The sequence below is a fragment of the Hoplias malabaricus genome, chromosome 15 (genome assembly GCF_029633855.1).
Source record: "Hoplias malabaricus isolate fHopMal1 chromosome 15, fHopMal1.hap1, whole genome shotgun sequence".
Classification (NCBI taxonomy): Eukaryota; Metazoa; Chordata; class Actinopteri; order Characiformes; family Erythrinidae; genus Hoplias; species Hoplias malabaricus.
Genome location: NC_089814.1, coordinates 18480541 through 18501248, shown reverse-complemented (window position 1 = coordinate 18501248; position 20708 = coordinate 18480541). Strand labels below are relative to the sequence as shown.

Below are 20708 nucleotides of genomic sequence, written 5' to 3'. Positions count from 1 at the left end.
CTCCTTTTAAGAGGAAATTCCTAATCAACTATGTCTTAATATATTCTAGAATGCTTCATGACCATAAAACTAAGGATAATTGTATGCTTCAATCGGTTCCCCCGTTTCTTTGAAAACACTGGGGAATCGGTTCAAATGAATGATGCATTCACGAATCGTACGTGTTTCGTGTTACTTTGCGCTTTTCCCGTGGTTAATACGGTAATGGTACTGATGAGGGATGAGTCAGGCTATATGATGCTGATGATCCTGCCATTTCATCAGCATATTTTTACAAACATCTTTTAGCATGCGATTGGAGGCACGGAATTGCGAGCAGTTTGGGGCTTCTCTTAAGGTGGTCGTTGTAAATGCATGCGCACTGCACGAGTATGCTTCTTTGTACTTGACTGCACACTGAAAGCGGAAACTGGTTGCATATTTTGTCCAAACAAAAGTGCTTGGGGTTGGTCTTGGATGCTTTGCCTGGGAACGGCTCCGACTTCACTGCTGAATTTCCAGCTCTCAAGACAATGAAGAACATGGGTTTTGTCATTGTAAGACACTGAGGGCCTTAACTGAGGTAAATGCAGCCTATTTTATTCCGTCGTGTGCACAGATCCAGAGCTTTAATGGCCTACACGAAGCCGAGTTTTTTTTTAATTTTCAGTTCCACCTTAAATGGTACAGCAACTACATTGTGGCGCCCGATGTGTCCGAAACGATATAGTGTAAATGCTGCACCATTTAAGGTGGATTGAGTATTCTAAAAAGGAGCCAACCTGAGACCGTGTGTGGCCCACACACAAGTGAAGGCCTATTTTAGAGCTTAAGATAGTACCGTTTTTTAAAGATGGATAAGCATTTTCAGTTCGAATTGCAATTAAATTCATTCAGGTTACCTCAGATAGTGTGTTTGTTGACATAAAAAAATGACTTGCTTATAGCTGGTCGAACATCCTAGACACTGTGATGATAGCTTTATTTTTTGCCACTTAGTGACGCGTTAAAAGCTATTTGATCTGTTTTGTTTACGTGTTAATGTTAATCGTTCTGCTTTTAATGTGGCAGAATAATGGACAGTTAGTAATGTAAAAGCCTTGTTAAATGTAAGTAAGCCTTTTCATTTCCCTTTCATATCAACATACCTGGCGTGTATCTAAAACTGAAGTACGTTTAAGCAAGCATATAGTTACCATTAACACCATGCTTTAATATTTAGTAAATAGATGAATACTGATTTTTCTATATGAACTGTAAGCTCTTTCCTAGTTGTCTATTTGAAGTAAAATTGCTATAGTGTTTTTGTTTTTGCCACACATTTTGTTGTTTTGGTACATTTCAGAGTTTACAAGGAAATATTAATGTTAAGTAAATTATCTTATAGATACAAGTAATGTAACTTTTATGTGCCTAGGCAAAGAAAAGCTTAATATCTGTGGTGTGAACCAGATATTTGGACGTATTAATGTAATGATAGGAAATAGTGTGGAAAAATAGTGAAGAATTTTTGGTGCACCATGTAATTGAATGATTTGCAAAATTATACAACAATGGTTGTCTCTGTAAGTGTTTTTAAAATTCACATGTTTTTATTGTATGAGGCTGCTCCGTTAAAATGGCTGAAATGTCTGAATCAGACTGTAACCTTTCTCTCTCTTTCTAGATTTGATGAGATATGGAAGCTATATGGCTATACCAGTTTCGATTGATCGTCATTGGCGACTCAACAGTGGGGAAGTCTTGTCTGATCAGGCGTTTCACAGAGGGCCGTTTTGCGCAGGTGTCTGACCCCACAGTTGGAGTGGACTTCTTTTCCCGCCTTGTGGAAATAGAGCCAGGCAAACGCATCAAACTTCAGATCTGGGATACAGCCGGCCAAGAGAGGTTCAGGTGTGTCTGACGATTTCTGCTGACATTTATATGCACCCAGCAGCCCTCTCTGTGGCTTCCCGATGATAAAAGTAAAGTTCAGTCTGGCCTCCAGGCTTCAATGTTAAAACTGCTTGTGGAAAGCCAGACATACTCTCCTTGTCATCTTATGAACCGTTCAGCTTATTTTTAGGCCACACCTGGCTGTCATCTGCTTGCTTCCTCTTTTCTGTGTTCTAATTTCAAACTGTTTCACTCACAATCAGCAGCCTTTGCTTGAAATGGACTCTGAACCTTTTCATCTTATTTCACTGCTAAAGTAGGGATATAGAAGGATATAAATTTGACTTCACAGTCAGAGAAGTACAGTGATATTGCAATCATTATTAGTACTTGAAAATATTTGCTTTAAACATATTAGCTTTTTAAATTCTCAGGATACTTTGAATAAACTGATACTCCAAACTGATGTAAGATTGGGTTTTTATATTTGTGTTGTATATGGAAGATATTATAAGGATACACTGCAAGAAATTGCAGTGAAGGAACTTTTTTTTTTTAAGAAATCCCTTGAACCATTCCTGGAACCCAAAACAAAGCTCTTTTAAATTTAAAGAATGTTTAAATGTTGTCTTCAAGACATTATTTTCATTATTTTCTCAGTAATGCTAACCCAGATGTAGTGCCTATTTGCTTCACTATTGGTATTGGTATTAGCATATAACTACATGCATGGCATGAAAAAAAAAGAATTACCATATTGTTATAACCCTACTCACATAGTAGTATAGTGATCATTTTTTAGAAAATGATTCAGTGGATTTTATAACTTCCAAATTACTACTGTTTTTAAAAATAAGCTGAAGACACAAGTGGAGGAACAATTTGCAGATTAATTCAATTCAATGGTTTTGTAGGATTGTGTAATAGTTTCAAAAATACCTTGAATACTTACTCTTGACAGAAGGAACTATTTACACAATAGTGTAACAAATACAGGTGGCACTGCAGCTAATGTCACTGTCACACAGCTCCAGGATCCTGGGCTCCTAGGTTCAATATTCACCTTTGGTTATTGTCCTCGAGGAGTTTCGCGTATTCTCACCATGTTTGTGTGGGATTCCTCCAGATGCTCCATTTCCTCCCACTTTCCAAAACCACATGTTCGTTGATCAGTTGGCTCTGCTGCGAGTGTGTGACTGGGTAGGTGAGCGATGCCCTGTGATGGACTGGTTTCATGTCCAAGGCATGCTCCTGTCTAATGCCCAGTCATTCTGGGTTAGGCTCTGGACCCACTGCAACACTGATTAGGATGAAGCTGTTACGAAAAAAATTAATGATTGAATGGATGTGGACAATGAAAAGTTTGTGGGCGTGGGGGGATTATGCATTGGGACAAAAAGAATTGTAACATTTTAAAAATATTTAATTGAATCAACACCTTTAGACTAAGTATGCACGATTCATCACTGTATTTTTTTACCTTTTGGTGAATGTGCTTCCTGACATTTCCTTCCATGTTTCAATTTTAGATCTATCACCAGGGCGTACTACCGTAACTCGGTGGGTGGCTTGCTGCTGTTCGACATCACCAATCGCCGCTCTTTCCAGAATGTGCATGAATGGCTGGAAGAAGCACGTAGCCATGTGCAGCCACACAGCATTGTCTTCCTGCTGGTGGGTCACAAGTGTGACCTGGATGCACAGAGGCAGGTGAGTCAGCAGGAGGCAGAGAAGCTGGCAGCAGCGTACAACATGCGCTATGTCGAGACCTCAGCACGAGATGCCATCAACGTGGAGAGGGCTTTCACTGAGCTGACTCGGGATATCTTTGAGCTGGTGAAACGCGGAGACATCACTATTCAGGAGGGCTGGGAGGGCGTGAAGAGCGGCTTCGTCCCCAATGTTGTCCACTCGTCTGAGGAAGTAACCAAGAGTGACCGTCGCTGCCTCTGCTGATTAACCCACTTTTGCAGGCATATCATGTTCCTCCTGTGCAAAACCCAGTCATATCGTACTCCCTTGGCTTGGCGATCTAAACACTGCTTCTTTCTTCTGTCTTCAGCAACCTCTTGACCACAGCACTTAACAGAACATAACAGTGCTCCCAATACATTACTCACAATGATTCATTCTAGGACACTTTTCCTGTTGACTGCAACTAAACCTCACTACTGATAACTAGTTCTTGATCATTTAAATATCAGCCCCACTTCAAGAAGCAATGAACTCTGGGACGTTTTAATGGATGGGCCTTGGGTTTGTATGTTTTCTGGCCCCTGCATGGAAAAAAAACGAAACCAGAATGAGAACTGCTTGATTATTTCAGTGGATTGCCTCCTTGATTTGGTCCCAAACTTTTGATCCCAAGACAGAAGCAAAGTTCACAAGTCCAGTTCAGCCATCTGTGGTTTCCCCCCAGAGAAAATTAATTGGACGGACATGAAACGGGATAAAATCAAACTACTCAAAGCTGTCTGTGCATCAGTGGTTGATAGTTTTCATCAATGAATGAATTAAGTTAAACATTTTTAGCATCTAAAGAAATCCAGTCAGAGACCACACTTCATTTTTGATTTCTACCAAAACAGCCTTTAAGTACAAGGTTATCTTTGTCAGAATTGAATCCTAAGATTAGATAACAGATACCCCACTTGAATAAAGAAGGGAGATGTCAGTAGAAAAAAAAGGGAAAAGGGAAAAAAAAACAAATTTTAAAGACCTAGCAAACCACAGTTATAAGGATAAACCTTTTCTTAAGAACATAAAAAACAGAGTTTTTTTCTGTTCATCTTTACACTGTGAGAAGACAGCTGGATGCCATGTGTCTGAAGGGATTGCTGTCAAGAGACCATTATGAAGGAAAGTAAAAAGACAATAATAAGACAATAATTTGCAAAAACAAAACAAACAAACAAACAAAAAAACAACAATAACCTAGGGGTGGGCGATATGGCAAAAATACATTATCACAGTTTTTTTAGTCACTTTTATTTTCACTTTTTTTTGCAGGATCACGATCTAGATTTTTATGGATCACGATCTTTTTTTATGCTGGGTTTTATTAATCTCTTGATGCTCCAGGTATTTTTTCTGTTTTCCGCCTGAAATTACATACCAAAATCTTGAGGCAGTGAATAAACTAGAGACAATTTTATGGAGTAATATTACTAAAAAGCCTTCAGAATTTTTAAAGATATTTAAATGAACCTTTAGTGGTCAAAATATGATCAAAACAACAAAACACTTTAGGCCCTTTTCTAAATTTAATTTGGAATCTTCTTTGAAATCTTCCTTTAGAATCTTTAAAGACCCCAACCTCTTCATACGGAAAATTATTAATTTCACTGCAGAAAAAAAAATATATATATATATTATATAAATAATATATATATATATATATTATCTAAGCTTCATGGCAACATTTTACATTTTAACTTCTTTGGCAAACTAATCTCATGCACCTCTCCTAATGGATTTTTACCCTCACCAATTTGGAAAAAAGTTCTGACTCTATTCTGATATTTAGTCTTGTAGTCTTCCCCTTTAAGGCCAGACGTGTTGGAAGGAGGTAGCTTTCCCCCACTGGCTGTAGACTGAGATCGCCTCCTTCAATCCCCTCCTGTGTTTAAATGCTCTCAGTAGGGAAAGGGCAGACAGTGAAAGGGATCTACGCTTTGAAAACTTTTTTATTGTTTTGATTGTTGTTTATTTTGATTGCTGTTGCCATATAAAACTGTCTGCGTCATCTCTCTGGGTGCGCGTCTGTTAGGCACCAAAGCTTGGTGGCTTCCCGCCTCCTCGGTTGAGCATCACCTCTGATTGGTCTACAGATTTGATTGACGTGTCGTTAAGGCTGAGAGCCCAAGCGGCCATAGCGGCGATTCACAGGGAACATACTTTATTTTGAACTGTTTTTTTTTCTTTTTCCAAGTACTCTTTAAACAAACACGAGGATTACTAACGAGTGGATTGATTCAATCTGGTCTTGTTTTGAAGGGGACAACCTATGTACGCGCTGGTATCCTTTGTGTGTGTTTGTGGGCTCTTCATTCTTCGTGGCGCCAGAGTTTTTTTCCTGTGAGAAAGACATCTCATGTATGGAATAACGAATTCTTTTGGTCTTAATTCGGTAGTCGTACATTTTAGAGTACTGACTTACATTATCGGTACCCCGAGAGTCTGCCTGCGTGCCAACGATTGCCCTGTGATTGTGTATCGTGGACAAATTCTCATCATTCACGATCTAATATCGCACACCCCTACAATAACCTGCCAGTGGTTTCAAAAGAACCACCACAAAGCCCAGACCTCAACATCACTGAATGTGAGAATTGTGTGGATCATGAGAAGCATAACATTTAAACTTCTATGAGTGAGCTTTGGCTTGTGGAAAAAATACACCTGCAGGAATAAATGGAAGTGTATGAAAAACAAATAATGAAAACCTGGCTGTTTTGACTGGAAATTAAATGTCTAGTGGCCTCTAATGTTGCACAGTACTGTATACATATTCTTATAATTAATGAGTTTTGGTTTATTTTTAAATTCCAGCACCTCCCTCTTCCCATTCCTAAAAACACCCAGTGACCTTCACATAGAGCTAATGTTAAAGCTATAATCCAGTTATAAAGCCCCCCTTAGGAATGTCTTGACCACATACCATTGCCCTAGTAGTAATAATAGTAATCTCTTCTATTTAAATTGATTATCAAATGATGTCATTTTTGAATGCCTCATTATGGCTTTACCTTCATCTCTGACTTGTATCTTTAAATTGGGTACTGGGAACTTTTTCAGAGAGCACAGCTGTATCTGTCAACCAAACTTAGTCATGATGACATTCCTTTCACCATTTGAGATTGCACGTCTTAACAACTTAATCTATATATTTTAGCATTTCCCCCCACCTCTATATTTTTAACTTTGATGTCAGACCTTGAATGGATGATAAGAATGGAGTCATCTTTGGAGCTTTCTTCACTCTTTCATCTTCATCGCCTGTCACTTGAGACTGGTAGCTGCTGAGATGTATCTTTTGACTACTGACCAATACCTTATTCATTTAACAGGTTGAATAACTATTACCTATGTATTTATTGATCTTGTAAGAAAGTCGAAATGTAATACCAATAAAAATGTGACTTTAAATCATACTTCTGGAAAATCATGTAACTCCTCCACTTTTTCCACACCACTACATGTTATTAATATTGATATTGACAGATACAGCTACAGACTGGTACAGAAAAGATTTAAATAGGAATGATTTTATTTAAAAAAGAGAACATTTAAAATACAGCTCAATTTGACATGACATGTATATTTACAGTGTACAAAATCCAGTGACAAACAAAAATACAGTTCATATTAAAAGATACAGAATTAATTGAAAAAAAAAAAAATAAAAAATCTAAGCAACAGTTCTATGAATGAATCCCAAAGGCATGAAACTCAGTAGGTTTAGACATCTACCAGCCAGTCGGGTCTTTGAGGGTTAATTTAAACTTCAGGCACTGTTCTTTTGGAGAAATAAACCTCCAAATTGAAACAAACCACTGTTGTAAAGTAACGCTTGGAAGCGGACAAATGTATCGTTGAACACTTGCAAAATTTACATGTACAGAGCATGTAAATAAAACCATTTTTTATACACACACGCGCACACCCATACACAATATTGTAAAGCTATACAAAAATACATTTCTAAAAAACAACAAATAAAAATAACATATTAATAGATAAAACTAAACAAAATTCAAGAAAAATCAAGTTAGGATATCATAGCGCAATTATATTTATATATAAATATATATATTTATATACACAATAGTAAACTACCACTCAACTACATTAAAATAATTCTACAAAATAGAATGAATATATAAAGATGAGCTCAACAACAACAAAAAAATAAGTTTCAATGGAAACCACAAGTATCTATACCATAAGGTACGATACAAAGGCCATTCATAGCCAATTAATTTGGGACTTAACTTTTGCTTTAGTCTTTCTATATTTGTATTGATCCAAATTACTGTTTAACAGTTATTCTAAAGTTTGCAAAAGCAAAATAACCAGAAAAGAGTTGATAAAACAGAACAGTTTCAGAGAACAGGGCTCATGACCTGGAATTATAATTCAAATTTATAACTGGTTCAAATCCTCAAAAGTGAAAATGCAGCATGGCATTCCACAACATTTCTACTTGTTTCCAGGCCAAGGAAGGTCAAGGTTTTTTAATCAGCTGTTACAATAGGAACCCTGCTATAGAGTAACTGTTTTGGTAGACACTTCATTGTTTGTTTTAAAAGGACATTAAAACACAGCAGAATTAGACAGAAATACAATACAAGCAAACATAGGACAATGTCCCATTGCCACACACACACACACAATATCTCTCATACATAAACATTTACACAGTCATCTCCTGACATAATAGATTACTAATAATCATATTAATAAAGCTGAGTGTTGCATTTTTCTAACGCTGCCATGTTTGATTTCAGAACTGTAATGAGATGTAACATAACAGAATATTTTCTTAATACTGCTTGAACTGTACAGACCTAAAAGCTTTATGCTGTTCTATTCAATACACCAGTAACATAAATGTTATTGTGTAATCTTAAATGTTTCTTGCCATGTGTGGATATGCATTGTCCACATTGATTTCTATTGCCACTTAGCATGGTTTTGCAGATGCAGTCCATACATCAGCCACAAGAGGACACTAATGTTGCAGTCTTACACACACAAACCTCATGGAGGGATGGAATCCATTTTGGACACTGTAGCTGCTCTGAACTGCAAGGCCTTGGTACTTACTGATAATATGACTATGATGAGATTATGAAAACAAAACAATCCTCACATGCTCACAAATACCCTGTATACACTTTGTTTATTGTCTAATAGACGGTGCTTCTAGAGTACTGGCAAGTACGGCAGCTCTAAAGGCCACAGTTTGTATGACCAATATTCTCTGTACTTTAGGTGCACGCTGCAAAATAAACAAGATCAGAGCCTAATAAATGTCAAAATAAGCCAAAATGTTGGTTTAATTCTAATTATATGAGTGAGTGAAATTTAGTTCTGTTTAAATAAATCTTTGGACAAGTCCTCTAGAGTAAAGTTTGGGTCCGTGATTTTTTTTTTTTTTTTTTTAGATTTGTTGTTTCATTTGCATTCTTCACTAGGGAGCTGTAATACTTCATTGAACAGACAAACATTTTGTATTTATCAGGGAGATATTCCCTCTGCCTCGCTCTCATCACCTCTTAAGTAGATTGGGCTCTTAGTCTTGGTGCTTGAGCTGTATTTTCTCAGTTTGCTGTTTAGTGCCTCTGTGCTGTTCCAGATGCCGTAAAAGAAATAGATCATGAAACCTAAGAGAAAAGCAGAAATTATGTAGGTTCAGAATAAAAGAGAGGCCGTCTGTTTTGAAGGGCAATTCCTACACCCTCCACCCCCCCACCCCCCAAAATAAAAAACATTCTGCATAAGATCACGAATAAAATGCGTTCACGTTTGTTTGTTGTTACATGCTCTGTTCTAGAGAAATGTTTCTTGAATTTTTAACAGTGGTGGTGATTGGATGTATGAAATGTCAGATGTCTGTCATGATAAGTAACTCAAAAGCTATCTTACACAAAGTCATTGCAGTCAAAGTTACAAATATACTTAAAACCTTTAGCCTTAACCTTTAACCTGTTTATGTCACAAAAGATCCTAAAGAAAAGCTGTTATTAGATGTTATTATATGTGTCGCTATTTTGCCATCTCTAGTATTACACACAAAATTATTTGTGTTGTAGGCTCTAGATGACATTTCTGTTCTCCCTTTTTATGTGACATAAATAACTGCCTCTACATTTACAAAATAATCTTATAAACAGAACATGCTGTAATATTATTCGAATTATTCATGCTTATTTTGTATGGGAGAAATGTGGTGATGGTGGAAAAGTATGGTGCGCAGTATATTTTCTGAGACCAACCCATAACACTTCAGGGTTTTAACACAAAATCTGCCTTTATTGGTTTAGTAATGCCCTATTTTGTTTCTGAAAAGTGTGATTAGACAACTCTTTTGTGGAACAAAATTTATTTATATAACTTGGCTTACCTATGCCCATCCACACTGCAAAACGGCACCATGTGGCCAGGTCCAGCTGCATCATGAGGTATATGTTGACAAAAATACTAAAAAGAGGAAGCCACGGCAGCAATGGCACCTGAAGGACAATAACAGCTCATTTCATTTTCTGTGTTGATGTAATGGGAATGTCTTCATAATTAAAATTAAAAACTTTATTTTTGATGCGGTTTTTTTAAATACAGAATAATACAGCTATTTCTCATATGGTCTCATAAATTTTTTCTATCATTCTATCATCTATAAGTTATCATACACCACAATCAAAACATGATAACCTGATGAAATACCTTGAAGGTGAGAGCCTCCTTGCTCTCAGGCTGCCGCCAGATGACGATGACGCAGAGAAGGCAAAGCACTGCCAGAATGACACACACAGCCACCCACACGGGCTGGCCCGACATCAGCTCATCCAGATTCACAGCCAGCACCACACATAACAAAGTAATCAACACCGCTGCGGAGGAGACAGTACACAGAGATTACTCATGGCTCCTGATGGATTTGTCTGGAATCAAGTGCCTTAATATCAACAGCCTATTTTCAGAAACTTTTATTTTACTTTATACAAGGGGATGATTATCTTAGCATATGCAGAAAGATTACAAAGTAACCTCGAAATGCCAATGGCAACTTTTCATAGCCTTTCAGAAATGGACTTAAAAACGGTTCCCTGATGAATTCACAAAAACGTTCTTACGTTAAAAGGTTAAAAGGTTCTTACAGATAATTGCGGTTGTGGCGTAGACAATAGTTCCAGACATCTTGGTGGGGACGTCCCTGGAGGGAACCAAGAGCAGTTTAGGAGAAAATGTCTCCCTTGGAACATGATCCTCGTATTCATCCCCACTGTCTCCAGAAACAGCCACCTTCTCTCCTCCCACCAGCTCCACCAGCTTCTCACTCTGACTGGAGGAGTTCAAGGTGCCAGGCTGGTACCTACACACACACACACACACACAAACACACTCAGGTCAGCAAACTTGGAAATGTAAAATGAACATGAAAATTCATGTTGCAGTTTTTATTTCCACCATACCTGAGAATAAGAACACATACAGCCACCAAAGAATATGCCAGCAATGTCCCAATAGACATAAGATCAACCAGGGCAGCCAGGTCAAAGAGGAAAGCCATGAGAGCTACAAGAGATAAAACAACAGATTACTGTGATTTACATGACCTAACTGCAGTTTAGAGTATGATATGTGAATGTAAGGTTATACAGAGCTAAAATAATACTGTGAGGAATGTATATTTGCATTTTATTTTGTGTTGTGTGTTATTTCATTGACTTGTGTCTGGTGTGTGCCGTTATGGATTTAAGCAAGACTTAATACGTTTGAGACTTACTTTAGAAGTAAAGGAACTATAGCTACTGTGCCTTTAAAATTGTTCAATGTAAATGACCACACTTCTGACTTACTTCTATATATTGTTCTTCATCCAAAAAGCAATATGAGCTATAGCAGTGTAAAGTTTGTTATGATATTGACTATATGTTGAATATGTTAATTTACCTAATAGTAGTTTGCATTTAGAAACCCATGTTCAGGCTCCGAACACCCAAAGCTTCTCCTACCTGCTACAAAGCCAGACACCACCGTTGCTAGCAGTGGAGTTTTAGTGCGCTTGTTCATTCTGGAAAGAACACGAAACAGCAGCCCATCTTCTGCCATAGCGTATATTACCCGTGGCATGGGAAACATGGAGCCCAACAGACTGGAAGAGGGAAAAAATAAATAAATATTTGCTTTGGACATGGATGTCTAAATCTGGCAGGGGACAGCTGCTGTCTAGTTTTACCTGCTTCAGCTACACATCCTGGCAATTAGTAAGTTAAATCACCTCATGTGTTTGAGGAGAAAAAAAATGTATCAAACTGTGCTGAAAATAAACGGAAGATCTGGATTTTTCCTGTTAATTAAACTGTTAATAACTAGACTCACAATTTTTGTAATGCTATGTTGCTGTAATTGTATTACAGTGAAAAATTACCTGGTTTCACAGATGGTTGGAAAATTTTTATTAATAGGTTTATTTATGTACTTATTTACCTAGCTACAATATAATTCAGTCCCCCCTTTTCTGTATTTGTTCTACTTTCCTCCCTGCCAGATTGTACATATTTGAAAGACATTTCCAATTGTAAGGTCCATAGTAATTGTAGTTGGTCCAGGTGGTGGATATGTGTGGTCTTTTGCTGATTTTCTCATAAAATAAAGAAAAAAATTGCACTTTTTTCCAAAGGTGTCTGTTAATTACACAAAAAGCCTGTTTAATCCTTCTTACCTCGTAGAAAGAGCGCAGAGTGAACCCACAGCCACTATGTAACGAGCTGGTGCCCAGCCCACATAACTGAAGGCTTCAGGCAAGGGGCTCTGGGTGTTGAGCTTGTAGTAGGGCATCATAAGTGTGAGTGCAGCAGACACACCAAAATAGGCAAAGAAGCAGATAAGCAGAGAGGCCACAATGCCCACTGGGATGGAACGCATTGGGTTCTTGGCTTCCTCACCTGAATCAAAATAAGCATAAAATGAACCACATGCAGATTTACACAGCCATGTAGACTAATAAACTGTCTCAGATACATAGACACCACTCAGTGGAAAGGCAGTGTTTGTGTGGAAGCTGACATGATGAGAAAAACGTGACCTACTTGTTGTAGCTATGCAGTCAAACCCCACAAAAGCATAGAAACAGGTGGCAGCACCAGACAGGATGCCACTGAAGCCAAATGGTGCGAAGCCTCCATTGCCAAATGACTTCTCCACTTGCCTGAGGGGAAAAAATGGTGTGCACATTGTACAAGTAACTATAAAATACAAATCACAATATAATAACACTGTCATTAGTTTTTTAACTGTAATAGGATAAAAACGTTATGTGTTTATGTGCAGAACTCACTCTATTGCTGTGATGTTGGTATCATTGACAAAATAACCAAGGCTGAGGTTCCAGTTTTCTGTTTTGCCTTTTACAAAACCAGAGATAATGACAAAGCCCAGCACAACAAGGTTGATACCAGTGAAGATCTTATTTACAAGTGCAGACTCGCTCACACCAAAGGCAAGTAGACCTAAAGAGGAAAATTATGAATACAAATCATAATTCAGATACCCTTGTTACTATGGTACATGGTCATTTTTCAAATTAACAATAGCTCAGTCATTGTTAAAATACTATATGAAAATATAATCTAATCACTGTGTACAAAATTATTATTAGAGGATTACAGTTTTACAAATAACATCCAGAGTAATCGTTTGCTCACCAGTCAACAGGAGAATGAGAATTAGCGCAAACAGATCTGGATACTCAGCAAGCACATTCCCTGGGACCTTCATTGCCATAAAAGATTTGAAAAAGCTGGATATCTTCTGTTCTATCAAGTTGTCAAATGTGGAGCTCCAAGCTCGAGCCACACTTGCTGTACCTGAAAGATATAAAACACTTTAAACACTATGGCTCCATGATGCAGAAAAATCTACAGCATTGTGATAATTTCATGCATATACACCTTCAGAAATTCTTAGCTTTAGCTGTGATTAAAAAATATTTTCACAAACATGCCACTCGAATATGGAACTATTTATTGAATACAGAAATATTTTTCATTCAGTCATTCATTTTCCATAGCAGTTTTAATCAGTTCAGTTTCTGCAATCACTGGGCGCAATGCCGGACAGTGTCCTGTCTATCACAGGACATACCCCGCACACTCACTACCTCAGGACGTTTTGTGCTACCACCCCACCCCAAATATAAACACACAATATTTTGTGCAGCCCTACTTAACACTAATTCATAAAATCTATTACAGGCATGCTCTGTTGAAGCTAGAAATATCCTGTGGCTGTAATAGTTTCACTCACCAATGACATAAGAGAGAATGAGGTTCCAGCCCGTTATGAAAGCCCATATTTCTCCCACTGTTACATAACTGTAGAGGTATGCTGAGCCAGTCTTAGGAACCCGAGCACCAAACTCTGCATAGCAAAGTCCCGCCAGCATGGATGAGAGGGCTGCCACCAGGAAGCAAAGAACGATAGCAGGACCAGCCTTCTCCCTTGCCACTTCTCCAGCCAGCACATAAACTCCAGCTCCTAGTGTAGATCCCACACCAAGGGCCACCAGGTCAAGAGTGGATAAGCAGCGGGCAAAACGTGTCTCTTCTCCCGAGCAGTCAAGAGCACGGCGACGCAGCAGCATACGCCCCACGGAGGCCATTTTATCCACCATGATTGAAGACAGGGCAGGGCAAGAAATATCTGGAAAATCTGTAGCACTTTGTTGTCAAAGTGACCAAACTCAGGCAGCAGAGGTTTATGTACACACCTGGTTAAAAAAAATGAGACAAAAGAGGCAGAGAAGATTAATATGGGTGTGTGTGTAGGTGTGTAAGAGCTTCTGGTATTACAGGATGTGTGTGTAGTTGTACTCAGGTAAAAAAAAAATGCATTCCTGGCTTCTTACATAAATGCTCCAGTCAGTACATGACTGGCTGATGATCATCTTCTGCATTACTTCTAGCTCATTAATTCCAAGCTGTTTCTAAAGCTTATCGAATCTGAACCACAAATGGAGTTGTATCTCCTGCCATTGATCAATGAACGCTCCCACTGAATAATATGTTCTCTGCAATATATTATGTTGGTTTATCACATTTAAGACTTATTTAAATTGATTTGTAGGCCCTAAAAGAAGTTTCTTGTACATCTTGTATAAAACATAAAAAGATATTTTGACCTTTTAATAGGTTGTATTTTAAAAAATCAGTGGTGAGCCAAAAGGTTAAAATCTCCCCCTACATTACATACAATTTTCAGGCAAAAGAAAAAAAAAGAAAAAGTAAACAACTAGTATGCAGTAATGGTCAATAACCCACAAAGGAAAATCTTACAAAGGCAACTGAGTAACTGATAATGTAGAGAAATTCTACACTGTTCAGAGTGATCCTTCACCAAGGATATCTGACCAGCTGGAACTGTCACGCCTACATCAACACTTCAAGCTTTGATACTGCTATCAGAGACTGTGAAAAAACCCTGTATAAAATGATAACACAAACCAAAGCAACCAAATGAATACTCTTCATGGAAAATTTAAGGATGGGAATTGTGCACAAGAGGCCCTCAGCACAGCTGCTTGATTCCCTGCACTATCACTATCAGTCCACATGACTCTTTCAACCACTGAGCCAGCTGTGCTTCACTAATATTGATAGCGCAGTAAGAGTGTCTGGTTCCTCACCAAGGCCATCATGTTCTTACAGCAAAAGCAACAACTGAGACAGAACTGAGACAGTTGTCTTCTGACAATGGTGTTGGAATTCAATAAAAAAAAATTAGCTCTGTGAAAAATTAAAATGGTGAGAAAGGGTGGGGAGATATTTGTGTCAAAACAGAGACAAAACACAGCTGCAATTCCCAAAATCTGATTTCCGCTCCGATGATGGAGATCAGTTACTCAGACAAAAACCTAACATGACCCTTTCCAGATTAAGGATGTGAAAACTTAAACAGCTTCAATCGTACGCTAAAAATGGTTCATAAAATGTTGTGGAATGTCTCGTACAGTGCAGTGTTTGTACTGTGTGTCCGTGGATCAAAGACACGTTAGACAAAGAAAAAAGTTGGAAAAAAGCTAACATCCCTGAAAAAACATCCCTGAAATTCAACATACAATGGAAAGTCTGAAATAGAACCTTTTATCTGTAAGATGCTGTTTCTCTTGGCAGAGCACTTTGGCGAGATTTAAAGGTTTGATCGTGATCAGTCTGGGCAAGAACTGAGAGCTTAAGCCACCACTTGGGCTTTACACAACACATACAATGGTTGCCTTCATTCACTGCCCATTGGTGTAGTCTGCATTGGTGAAAACACACTTACAGAATGCATGCAGAGCGATTTCCGCACAGTAAATATCCTAAAAACACTCTCACAGTTGTATGTAGGTACTGCTTGTTCAAAGCTACCAGAAGCAAGAAAGAAGGTTAAGGAGTGCAAAGAAACCCATGGCCTTGAGAATGTTCCTCCCAGTGAGAGTCTCTCAGTGCTAATCACCCAGCATGTGTGAGGTTCTTGGAAGTGTTAGAATGTTTTGTTCTGAGGATCCTGTGAGTGCATGGCTAAGATAGGCCACCCTGCGTCACCTGGATCTGACTGGGCTAATCTCTTTCTTGTGGTCTCCACGAGGCATCTAGGTGATACGCATGTGTCTATTCCTTCAACCATCTGACCTGGCCATGACAAAGCCGTGCCAATAAGTACAGTGTTCATTGCATCCATTTAATTACAGTCCTTTAATTATCCAACCATATTTCCCAGTGAAATATAAACGCACCAAACAAACAGCAGCTTTGCTTGTGAAACATTTGGCCAATGTCCTATAAAGATCACAAATATAAACAATTACAACATGGAACCTGGAAACACGTAGGTTAAGCAGGATGAAAGATGAGGACAACGTAGACGGCCAGTTTACACATAGGTAACCATCTCAGCTGAATGGGTAAGGCAAGTGAATGAAGAAGGGGATGTTGTGGAGTGACTCATGGGGCTTTTCTCAAAATAAATGCTGTTAAGCAGATTACACAAAGACCAACCTGCTAACCTGCTTAGATAGAAGTCTCCAAAAAAAAAAAAAAAAAAAAAGAGTGTTTTTGTTTTGTTTCCGCTTCACGCGTCATATAACAGGTATTTTTTTACAGGTTCTACAACCTGTTTTAGCCGGTTTTAACCATCATGAATTTTGCAACAGTCCCAGACTTCCTCAGGTGGATGGCACAGCTTGCTCTACATAACTAGTCAATTTCCATTTTAAAGCAAAGTTTAGACAAAAATAAATTAATTAAATAATGAAAAAAAAAATAATATTGTGAAATTTACCCTACAAACATATTGCACGTTTTATATTTAAATAATTTCACAGTTGCACCTCGCCCCAAAAGCTAATAAAACGGCTATTAAAGATTAGATAATAAATGTAGGTATTCCCAGTATGATATCAAAAGAATGCAAAACTGCATAACACTTTCTGTGTTGGTCAGAAATCCACTGAGTCTCAATCATATACGTTATGGGTGTACATAAAAGACCTATTCAGTCTTATTACAGTCACTCAGCGTGACAGGATTTGCTAAATCCTCACAGGAACTAGCTTTTCTCAGGATCCATTTCTTGCCAAATTGGGGTCAGTAATGTCTCGGCACAACAGACCTTTTCTCTGACGCTTAATGAACCCAGCAGTTGACTCGGCTGGGAGACACATATCATAGAGGACATTAGGCAATAGGAGTTCATAGCATTTCATGAGCATGCATAAACACTGAACCAACCACATGCTGTGACCAAATATAATAGTTTATTTATCTTGTTACATACTGAAAATGCTTGCTCCATGCACATTCCATGTGAAACTGCTCTGTGAACGGTTAGAGGAACCACAGGTTCCATTCGCCTTTGAGTGCCATATTACAAGCACACAGCATGAGAGCATGAGTGTGACTCCTCATGGTTATGGAAAGGCCTGAATCAATTAAAGGAAAATGCAATGAGATTGAGATTTTTTATAGATTTAAATTTAAATTTCTGGTTTTAAAACTTTAAAGTTTTGTGAGAAACAACCTTACAAAAAGGGAAAATTCACATTATTTGTGCAAACTACGGCATCTACTATTAAAGGTATATATGAATATAAATGTTTCATAGGTCAGTTCATTATTTTACCATTATCAACATGTCAAAAAAAACAACAACATAATTTCATTGGTCTCTTTGGAATTTTTCGAAATCTGGTTCCTTTCACCACCATTTTTCAAGAACAAGTCACTACGATTTTGTAAACTGAAAGTGTTCATGCCAAAAATTCGAATGACTATATTTACATTTTAACGTAATTTTAAGTGTAATTCCACTTGAATACCACACCATGGTGACACACAACTGTTGGAAAAAAGCGAGCAACGTGTGCAGTCGATGTCTTTAGGGGCAATACATCACCAGCCATGGCACATTCATATTCGACTGCACGATTTACAGTTTCCTTTGGGATTACTAAAGTGTTACTAATCTGTCTAGGTCTAAGTCAGTCCTGTGTGGTTATGATTTTGTTGTCATAATAAAAAAATGGTCATTTATCTGACCACAGTCCTGTTTATGAGTAGACTATCAATAAAGCGAGCTTCGGCAGCACAACCATGTGTTTCCCCACACCTGAGTCTCACAGTGATATCTCATCCCTAAAAAAGAGCCTGCTCCATCCAGTCTGAACTGGAGCTTAGAGCGTGGAGCTGATGCAACAGCAGCCTGGACCTGTACTGTCACCTTCACCCCTCTCTCATTCAAAACCGCACAGAAGAGCGGGAATCCTGTAATGGAGCCGATGCACGGCATGTGTCTGCTCGAAACACCATATTTATCTGTTGAATCTGACACACGACGACAGGTAACATCAGAAATACAACCAAACGAACAGATATCGCGCATTTAGCGTGGTTTTGTTGCTTAAAGGAGCAGCGAGAAGCCACAACGTTATTAGCATAGAAGCTAACGTAATAACAACAACAGGATGTGTAAAATCCTAAAACACACAAAACGCGGGCGTAAAAGTACACGGATGTCAGTGTCCAAATAAAGAATGCATGCTTACTTTAATTATTAATACACTCAGAATACTAGTGAATCATGCAAGAAGGCGATTAAGTTATCTCAGACTCAAAGTTGTATAAAACGTCGGTTTCTTACAGTAACGTTAACGCAAATATCTGTCTAACGTCATCTGCAATATATAAATATATATATACAGTTTATCATTAAAGTTACAAACGACACAGAACAAACACAGAGATTTTACATTGATTTACAAAGGCTCAGCACGAATGCAGTAATCAAGCCAAGTCTGGCCAAAGTATCCTACAGTTTAGAACAGCGTCCCTTAATTCGGTAAATGTGCTGTATACTCAAGATATATTGATAATAATGTATTTCTAGTGTAAAGTAAATGTAATTATTAACTTCCACCGAGTTTATAGTATAGTATTACATTCAGCAGCATGCAGTGCATTCCTTATTCATTCATTCACCACGACTTTTGCTTCCCTACTGGCATTTTTTACATAACACACTTCAAAATAACGATAGATTAAAATGCACACATTTTCAGGCATATTACCATCACATTCGTCTCTGGTGAGGTTTTATAATGAGTTTAGCGACCTAAAGTTGACGATAATGAGGGTGAGGATTGCATCAGAAACCAAAGCCTGTGTAACAGAATCTAGTCGGAGCTGGAATAGCGCCTTAGTAACACAGCTTTTAAAAATGACGGGAAATAAATAACGTGCATTCACAAAACATGAACTAGATCGACTGGTTACCTGCAGCAGACTCCCGACCTCGTTTTGTTTCTTTCTCCCAGCGAATATTCAATGAATGGTAAAGAAGTAGAGCCTCCGTTCTTCTGCTCGGGTGGTGACGTTGAGGCGCCTGTAAACAAACCCTGTACTTTCATCAAACCCCGCCCACAACCCCGCAAAGCCCCGCCCCCTCATTCATGAGTGCCGCTCGGACAGTGGAGGGGATCCTGACAAAGACTCAGACCGAATAAGAGCTTTTAAAGAGGCCCTCAAACTATTCTGAACAATGACTCCAACCAAAAGGCACTCAAATGATTTCAAGTAATTCCCTTTTTGGCTCCAATGTTTACAATGGTGCTTAAAAATTTATGCATAAATACGATCTGATATCTGATTTTCACACAAGCTCTAAAAGTATATAAAGAGAACCAAACTAAAAAGCAAAAGCACAATATCATATCGGGTCATTTATTTGAGACAAACATATTATACATGGTTGGTCATTTATTTATCAAGAACAATGATCCTATAATGTAGACCTCTTGAGTGACAAAAGTATATTAACATTTAGGATTAGCAGGTAATTTGAAGGTTAAATTAGTGTCTGGTGTTTACAGTCAGTGAGGTGATATTTAAAGAACAGAGATCTGTCAGTGTGGTGCAATTGTTGGTGTTCAAATGGAGGAAATTCAAGACCATTCTCACCCTCCCAAGAAGACCAACAATGATCTTTCCAAGAACATGGAAATTAATAGTCGTCAAGGTCATAAAAAACCCAGAGTAACTTCTAAGCATCTAAAGGCCTTGTGTGTTTCAAGATTGTAAGGTGAAATCTACTTCATAAAGGACATTGCTAGTCATTATGTGACCAATATTTGAAAAAAATGTTTTGTGGATGTATGAGACCAAAATATGTCTTTTCATATTATATTAATTAAAATGATTCTATCTGCGAAACAAGTTGGTACTGTAATGGTTCTAGCCAATATTACTGCATCTGGGCGATAGCTAGCCATCATTGATGGAACAATGAATTCTTAATTATACAAGTGATTTTAAAAAAAAGTAGGACTTCCATAAGAACAACAGAATGTTTAAAAAAGAATAAAGTAAATGTTCTGAAATGGCCAAGTCAATATCCTGACCTTTTATCCACATGAACTATTGCCGATGAACATGAAGAGAGCAGTTTATGTGGGAAAATCCACCAACATCCCAGAACGGAAGCGAATAATTTATGGAGGAATGGTCTTAAATTCTTCCAAGCTGTGTGCAGATTAGAAAAACTATGACAGGAAAGGTATAGTTTCAGGGCACAAGGGAGTCACACCACAGACA

General features: G+C 38.1%; 2 protein-coding genes across 2 annotated transcripts; one reads left to right on the top strand and one right to left on the bottom strand.

Annotated features, from left to right (window-relative positions):
• Nucleotides 1–335: 335 nt before the first annotated feature.
• rab39ba (RAB39B, member RAS oncogene family a) lies at nucleotides 336–6990 on the top strand. The gene is made up of 3 exons (XM_066645915.1): nucleotides 336–562; nucleotides 1646–1872; nucleotides 3384–6990. Exons 2-3 carry the CDS (start codon nucleotides 1658–1660, stop codon nucleotides 3808–3810), a joined length of 642 nt encoding a protein of 213 aa, XP_066502012.1. The 5' UTR covers nucleotides 336–562; nucleotides 1646–1657; the 3' UTR covers nucleotides 3811–6990.
• A 131-nt stretch (nucleotides 6991–7121) lies between these two features.
• On the bottom strand, nucleotides 7122–19503 carry slc7a3a (solute carrier family 7 member 3a). The gene is made up of 12 exons (XM_066646139.1): nucleotides 19392–19503; nucleotides 13888–14350; nucleotides 13287–13448; nucleotides 12920–13091; nucleotides 12672–12790; nucleotides 12305–12527; nucleotides 11595–11734; nucleotides 11052–11154; nucleotides 10737–10951; nucleotides 10303–10469; nucleotides 9983–10091; nucleotides 7122–9242 (listed from the first exon to the last, which is right to left on the bottom strand). Exons 2-12 carry the CDS (start codon nucleotides 14252–14254, stop codon nucleotides 9097–9099), a joined length of 1923 nt encoding a protein of 640 aa, XP_066502236.1. The 5' UTR covers nucleotides 14255–14350; nucleotides 19392–19503; the 3' UTR covers nucleotides 7122–9096.
• Between the last annotated feature and the right edge of the window lie 1205 nt (nucleotides 19504–20708).

What these genes read in the sequence shown, in the direction of transcription:
- rab39ba (XM_066645915.1), top strand. Translation starts at nt 1,658, where the DNA reads ATGGAAGCTATATGGCTATACCAGTTTCGATTGATCGTCATTGGCGAC. An exon ending in GCCGGCCAAGAGAGGTTCAG is followed by an intron (nt 1,873 to 3,383) that starts GTGTGTCTGACG and finishes TTTCAATTTTAG; the next exon opens with ATCTATCACCAGGGCGTACT.
- slc7a3a (XM_066646139.1), bottom strand. Translation starts at nt 14,254, where the DNA reads ATGGTGGATAAAATGGCCTCCGTGGGGCGTATGCTGCTGCGTCGCCGT. An exon ending in ACCAACATCACAGCAATAGA is followed by an intron (nt 12,791 to 12,919) that starts GTGAGTTCTGCA and finishes TTTTCCCCTCAG; the next exon opens with GCAAGTGGAGAAGTCATTTG. An exon ending in TGCAGTGTGGATGGGCATAG is followed by an intron (nt 9,243 to 9,982) that starts GTAAGCCAAGTT and finishes CTTTTCTCTTAG; the next exon opens with GTTTCATGATCTATTTCTTT.